Source organism: Buceros rhinoceros, unplaced genomic scaffold (genome assembly GCF_000710305.1).
Source record: "Buceros rhinoceros silvestris isolate BGI_N320 unplaced genomic scaffold, ASM71030v1 scaffold14318, whole genome shotgun sequence".
NCBI classification, from domain to species: domain Eukaryota; kingdom Metazoa; phylum Chordata; class Aves; order Bucerotiformes; family Bucerotidae; genus Buceros; species Buceros rhinoceros.
In genome coordinates, this window is record NW_010426418.1 from 13,888 (window position 1) to 21,378 (window position 7,491).

General features: G+C 35.0%; 1 protein-coding gene across 1 annotated transcript in view; it reads right to left on the bottom strand.

The window, feature by feature from the left end:
- The window catches only part of TANK (TRAF family member-associated NFKB activator), a 22,731-nt gene that overhangs the window by 1,066 nt on the left and 14,174 nt on the right, over window positions 1-7,491 (bottom strand). Inside the window, exons 6-7 of the mRNA XM_010141499.1 lie at window positions 5,853-5,971; window positions 3,659-4,239 (exon numbers count right to left, since the gene is read on the bottom strand). Of these exons, the coding sequence (XP_010139801.1) occupies window positions 3,659-4,239; window positions 5,853-5,971 (700 nt within the window). The remainder of the gene's footprint in view (window positions 1-3,658; window positions 4,240-5,852; window positions 5,972-7,491) is intronic.

Consider the following 7,491-nt stretch of genomic DNA (forward strand, 5'->3'; position numbering starts at 1 on the left):
AGTTTAAAACCAGAAATCTGTTTACCTGACATTGAGTTCAAGGGACTTCATATCTAAGTGAGAATGTAAACTAATTATTTAGCATCCTACCAACTAGGAATCAAAAAGTCTTCCATCAGTTTTCAAAGTAAAGTTAAAAATTAAGTTTCATTACTTTAGTATTAGTAATACAAGACAAAATACATAGTTATGTTATATGGCCAGGATGGTTAGGTTTTAAGTAAATTGAAAACTAAATGCATACTGCTGTGACTGCAAAGTAGACAGAATGGCAGCAAGCTGGTATGAGCTCTATGTGGGGATGGAACCTAGAAGAGGAGAGCGCCCTACAGTTTTTTTGGCTCATTTTTCTTGTCTCTTGCTTCACTCACACATGGAAAGGCAAGCAAGAATAGTTTAGAAAGTAGTTTCTTTAGAAGTTTTAAGTTTCTTGCTATTGATACTTACCCAAGAGTTTTAATTTTCAGCTCTTTTTCAAATTTCATCATGCCAAACAGTTAGAATCTATTGCTTTTCATCCCACGGTAACTCACACTGAACAACTAACCTGGCTTTCATAGTGGTTAAACCTACTTTTTGAACCAGCTAAACTTCTTGGAGTCAATCTCCTGTCCATTCCCTATTTAAACAGTGTTTAGCTTATCAGACAGCAATAGCAGATTTACTGTCTTTCATTATGGTCAGCAATCCATATAATTAAATTGACTAATTAGTAATTAAGTGCAATCACACCACATTTTTCAGCTCAAAGAGTCTACTTATTGTATGTTGCTGGTGTAAATTGCATATTAAATCTATCTAGACACTGACACACTTAAACATCCCTACAGAAATGTGTTTAGAATTACTTGTTTCTGATACTTAATGATGTAAACCACCATTTAAAAAAAAAAGATAAAACAGTATTGTAAAAACCCCGCATAGGACATAGTAAAATTTCTAATCTTGGAAGCACAAGGGAAGGTACTCCTCCAGCAACCCACTGAGGCAGGCACTTAACTTCCATTTCTTTTTTTGAATGTTAAACATGAGCTTAATATGTTTTTCAGAACAGGGATATATTTAAGCAGATGTTCCATTTTGAAGACATTAGTATTCAGATTAAGATCAATAGGCTATCAATTTGCTTTTAAACTCATGAACTTTTTTGAAATATTTTTGGTGGAAACAACCCCCTCAAACTGTGAATACCAATAAACACATGCATCTATATGCGAGTCTCAGTTAAATGTAGTCTGTAAAATCCTAGGTCCACTAATATCCATGTTTATTTTAATCTGCTGTTCTTTTCAGTCACATGTTTTTTTAAAAAGTTACATGCTAAGAAAACAGTACTGAGTTTTCACATTTAGTATCCACATAGAAGGAAAGAGCTAAATTTATTACAGCAACTGAGAGCAGTTCCAAGAACTTACTGTTGCCAAATCTATTGCATTTATGGGGTTTTCCATTTTATAAGTTAACATATGTAGTAAATACTTTAAAGTTTTATCTACACTAGGAAAAAAAAAAAATCAGGTATATCATTCCTCCCTATTGGAACTTCACCAATGGCAGTGATGATGGAAGCTGTAAGCAGTGTAATGACCCCTTAGAAAGGCAGTAAAAATACTTAGAACAAATTTATGCATAGATTTTGCTAAGGTTAATGCAGTTGAAAGGGCATGTATGCAAGTAACTTTTAAAAGACATCAGCATTTGTGTCTACACATATATTATCTATGAATCAAATCTTTTTCACAATTAACAGAAAAAACTCTAAAGCTGAGTCCAATTCACTGGCAAAAATACTTAAAAACCTCATTTGAAGGCAGCTGAACAAAGGTGATGGATGTTTAAATACACTGATATGCACAGATGTACATTTAATGGAATCTAAAGTAATACTGGTTTGCTTCAAACAAGTTTCTGAATAAGATATAACATTTTAATCACTCCTGTATGTTCTACAGTGCTATTGTGGATAATTTATAAATACTGAAACAGTTCACCATTAAGCTTTCCTTTCCTCAAGTGTTAGCACTATTAGCATTATTTTTCTCTACAAAGATGATCATTTACATTTTAACTGATGCCTCCAAATTAATTACCTTTTTTTGCAGAAATACCAATGATCAAACCAAAGGTTTATTGCTATTCAACTGCAATTCTTCTCTACTTTAAGCTGCGTGCTCCCCTATCAATTTATAATCATGTACCAGCTGTTTCATTTGCTGTAATACACAATGCAGGGTGCCATCTATTGAAAAATGAGTACACAGACTAACTAGCAAAACAAGCTGGAGAGGGAATACAGAAAAAGAGGATAGTAACGACGAGTGAATGCTTCACAGTTCCACAGGAATTCTGCTAGTGATAAAATATATGGTTTAAGTCACTCATAACTTTAACTGAGGACCCAATGAAAAATAAAGCACAATAAAAAACTGTAAGTTGGTATAGAATTGAGATCTTCTACACTACAAATAGATATTTAAAACACATTTTGAAAAATCAGGCATATAGTTTAAAATACAGTGATGAACAGCAGCAAACTTTGCATGCTTTAAACTTTTCATCCAAACTGGTTTGCAATCGAAACTTAAACTAGACTGGGTATGGTTTAGGAGAAGAAAACATTAAAGCTATTATATCCTACAAACGCTTTCCAAATGCTCGTTTTACATGTCATGCAGTGGCCAGACTGAGACGTAAAGCTCTTCTGCTGCATCTACCTTGTGTTTAAGCAAAGAACACAAAACACATCTACGTAAGTAGTAAAAATACGCCAAGTCCACCCTCACAGGATTCCTAAATATCACTATTTGCTTATTCCTGAAAAGTTGTCCTCTCACATGCTGTGAGAAAAGCCACAAAAACGTAAAAATATCAGTCTGTAAAGGTCAATAATTTTGTCAGCAATTTCAGTTGAGATAGGATGTTACACAAAGGAAATAAAGTATTCAGAGATGTAATTATCAGAACCTGCTGAAATGTTTTTCTGCATTACAGCAACTGGGCCTTGCTTTTAGCAGCTCCCATGGACTTGAAGCAGATAAAACTGAAAGTCAAGCACAAAGTACCCATGTAAATCTAAAATGAAGTATTTTAGAGAACCTCCCTTCATTTGTGGAAAAAAAAAAAAGCTTTCCTCCTTGACTTCTTAATCTATGAATAAAAAAAAAAGTTTTCTTAAAGGAAGGAAAAGGGGGCTGTTTATACCTCAGACCTAGATAAGAAGTACATCATTTTTCCACAGCGAAGTATTTATCTGTTTGGCTTTTTAATTAGTCTATTTTTCATATACTTTGCTGTACATTAAAAACAAAACAATCATGCACCCTATTCAACTGAGATCAAGGGTAAAAAGAAAGCTATCTAGGGGGCAACTTACCATCAATGACAACTTTGAAATAGATATAGAAGCAATTACTACCTAAATGTACTGAAATTTGTGCAAGCATATCTAGTGCTTACATCTGTTTAAATTTCTGCCCTTTCACGGGAAGTACCTTGTACACATACCTCAGTATTAGGAAGACTGACAAAAGATATTAGCTTAAAAAAAGACTGATGAGATACCTCATAGAATATAATATTCCTGTCTCAAAGATCTTTGCTAAGTGATTGTTTGAATCATTATGATTTTTTAAAATGTACAGTACTTATAGAAAGATACCTGATGAGGACCTCTGACGGTTGTCCCAGCAGCTTCTAAAGAAGGAAAAATTACTTCAGATACACCCTGGTTTGTGGGCTTAGGTACAAATGTGAAACCAGTGTTTGTTGTTTTTAAACATGTTTTGTCACGGGTATTTTCTATGGGCAGGTTTGCATGATTTGGGGGGTTTATTTTGTCAACAGTAGCTAAGCTTTGTAAAGCTGAGATGAGATCAACTCCATGAGCTTCAAATGAGGCAGGTTCCAATTTAGTGAAGTTAACAGCACGGTCTCTGTGCTCCAGGTTAAAATGATGATCTTGAGGGATGTTTTCAGCTATAGCAGTACAAGGAACTGTTGGTTTTTCCTGAGTGCTCTGCAAGAAAGCAGAGTCATTGTCTGTAGGTGGAAACTTGACATTAAATTTAGAAAGTGATTCTACAGAGCTGTTGTCCTCATCTTGGCCCACTCCTCTTGGTGTGATAGATGTGATGCATGATGCACCTCTATTTATATCCTTTATAACCTGAGGCTTAAAAAGCTCTTCTGCTTGTTCATCAGTTTTATCAGTACACTGTATCGGCATGGAAAACGGTATTTCTGTGAAGAAAGAATAAAGAAAACATTAAATAGTCCACTGAGGTACAGTTAGTAAAGGTGTGGTCTTGGGGTATTTTTCTTGAGAGGTTTTTGATCTTGCTTCTTGCTTTTTAACTTTCACTTTTTCTCTTTGGAATTAGTTTGAGGCGTAATTCTCTTTCACAAACATTAGCTCCGACACAAAAACTATCAGAACAGAAATAAAAGGAAATAATTCCGTTGTAATAATTCTATTTATCTTTCATTTATGGCTATAAACTTTTTCATTTTATTGAAAATTGTGTTGTCCCATACTCTTAACATACTTGCATATATTTACTGAAGTGTTCTGGCAGAAATAGAAGCTGGAACCAAAACCATTTCACACAGTACCAAGAACATGCTAGGCACCATGAGCAGGATTTTAGAAGGTATTCAGGTTCCAAACACTTACTGGTTTCCAAATTAGGCAAATATTTAAACTGAGAGATTATCCAGAAGTGGGACCATATTTTTCTTTTGCTTTGAGAATTCCTTGTTCATTTTTGGCACTATATTAACAAAAAAGATAATAATATATATGGTTACTCCTAATTAGGTGAGAGAATAACTTCAGTACACATTTGTTGTACTGCAGCCTTCTGACATCACTTAGATATTGTAGTAAAGTGGGCCACAGAAGTAACAGAAATCAAGCAAAAATCTCCATCATGTATAGCTTTTCACACAGCTGAGACAGGCTCTCATTTAAAGAAAACGAATCCATTCTGAAATAAGTTGCTAAGCACTCAGCCCCCAAAATTCCCCCGCCCCAAATAATAAAGTTTAATAGTGTACAGTCAAAATATAACAATATAGTTCAAGCCGCGAGCTACATATTAGCACTTTATGCAACAAAACTTCAGTAATAGTATAACGCAAATTAGAAGCAAGTGCTGAAATCGGCATCTTTTGTTTCAACCGTTTAAGTTTGAAGAGTGTTTTTTGAAATCACTTAGGACTCTGATGCTACTATTAAGAAAAGCTAGCAGGGAATTCCCATAGTAGCTTCCATTATATTAAGTGTAAGCTTTAGCAGAACTGGACATTCAGGATGTCTTCCAGTTGCTAGAAAAAAAATCAAGCCTTTCTTTTGTTTTCAGGAAGTCTTAAGCTCTTGTCCCATATAAGACGACAGATTCAAAAAATCTGCACAAGGAAGTCTAGAAAATACTCTGACTCTCCTCAGTCCGGCAATTTTCCTCTAACAGATATGAGGCTAGAGACATCCGTAACAGACATCTTTTGAACTGACAGCTAAATTAAAAGCAAGCAAGTGCTGTCATTCACACAGTATGATGGGATATCACATGTAGTAAGTGCCTGCCTCTCACTCCAAGGGACAAAACAATTACAAGAGCCATCGATGTGATGACTGTCTCTTATAGCATGTGATTTGGAGCATTCGTCATAGAATGCCAAAACTGGCGGTGCATTTTCTTGGTAAAATACCGAGCACCATGTGAACAGACTTGAAAAAGGCAGATGGTAAACAGTGGAAATACTTCTATGTATGTGTAATTTACAGTATTTTCAAATATAAAGCAAAGCTTTCAAACAGTTGAATCACAATAAGAGCTTAAGTATGATATTACCAGTTTCAGGTTCTGTCTTTATCTTAAATTTGCTCAGTTGGTCTGTTTGTTCTCTGGCTAGCATACATATTTGATGACACTCTTCTTTCATGTCCTGGAAAATAGTCACCAGATTCTCTCTGGAAGATCAAAATTGTAATTTAAAGAGTCAACAAATTCAGCTTATTGTGACCTTTAATCTAGTCAACACCCACAAAGCAGAGAAAAACAATATTGTAAGCTACTTTTCTTGGATACCTTGTTCCTCAACATATGTATACGCATTTTTATTCTCCTCAGTAAAAGCAAGCAGAAGAGGAAAAACAAAACATTGTTAAAGAGCTGTTTAGTCATATCACACACACATATATTCAACCTTAGGGTCTCATCCTGCAAGGACCGCCCCGCCCCTCCGCCAAAAATCCAGCTTTTACATTTCACAGAATCACAGAATCATCATCCGGCCGGAAGAGACCTCAAAGATCATCAAGTCCAACCATTACCTCTTTCAGTTCCCTCAGGTATTTTGTGGAACAGCTTATCTTTCACAAGAGTACTGTTTCCATCTCATTCTAGGGAAAATAAGATGCTGCTGCTGTGAACATTAATGTTTTCCATTGTTTTCTGTGCACTTCAGACTTTGCAGGAGAAGGAATACACAAGCATTTGTTACTGCTCTTTCTTTGTCTGTGTGACATGTTGGACAGGGGCTCATGAACTCGTTCCATTTCTGTTTTATACAATATCACATGACTTTTTATTTTAAGGGACTTTTAAAAACTGTATCTTCTCCAGAGTATCAGATGGACATACAATATTTAGCTATCTGCACTAAGAATGGTAAAAATAGTTCTTCATGCCTGTGTGGGTTTTACTTGCCCAAAGGCACCATGTTATTCAGTTACTGATGCATCCATAAGATTCTATTGTAAAGTTTTTATAAGCTTGCTGAGTAATTGATATTTCTAAGTACAATATAATGGATTTTATAAAATGAACTTCAAGGATGAAAAAGTGAAGTTGGTGACAAACTGGATTTGCATTCTCTTTTGCTCAAAAGGAATTTTTCTTTTTAACCCAGTGAGTTGCTTTCCTTTTTATTGCTTATTCATATAGCAATCAGAATTGTCACGAGCTGTGTTCCTTCTTCTGCTATGCTTCTTTTTGAAGGCACAAATGTCTATTTGTATTTCATTTGAAAAGAAATCTGTAGAAGGAGTATGTTAACATTTACATTCTGACCACTGTTCAGGTGTTTTGATAAATAAGAAATTAAAAAATACTTTTTACACAAGATTCTAATCAAAGCTTTAAAAGATACATATGATTAGATGAATCAGTCTTAGTTTGCTAGACATTTGTGATACTATAATTTTACCAGTGTAAGATTGCCTGTAATCTTACCAGTCACACACCTCTTTCCAAGAAAGTAAAGTAAGGGAGCTATTTGAGAGCAGGGAGACAGAAGACAGGTAAAGGTTTTTCATTTTTTAAATACAAATCAGTAAAGACAAAGAAGTCTTTATCAGCTCACAGCCTTATTTTCTCTCTTTCTTATCATAAAGCAGTAGTGAGTCAGACCAAGTTCCACATAGTTCATCTAGCCTATGTCTGAGAGTGGCCAGAAGTAGATGCCTAGGCAAGAGTATAAGAAGACAGC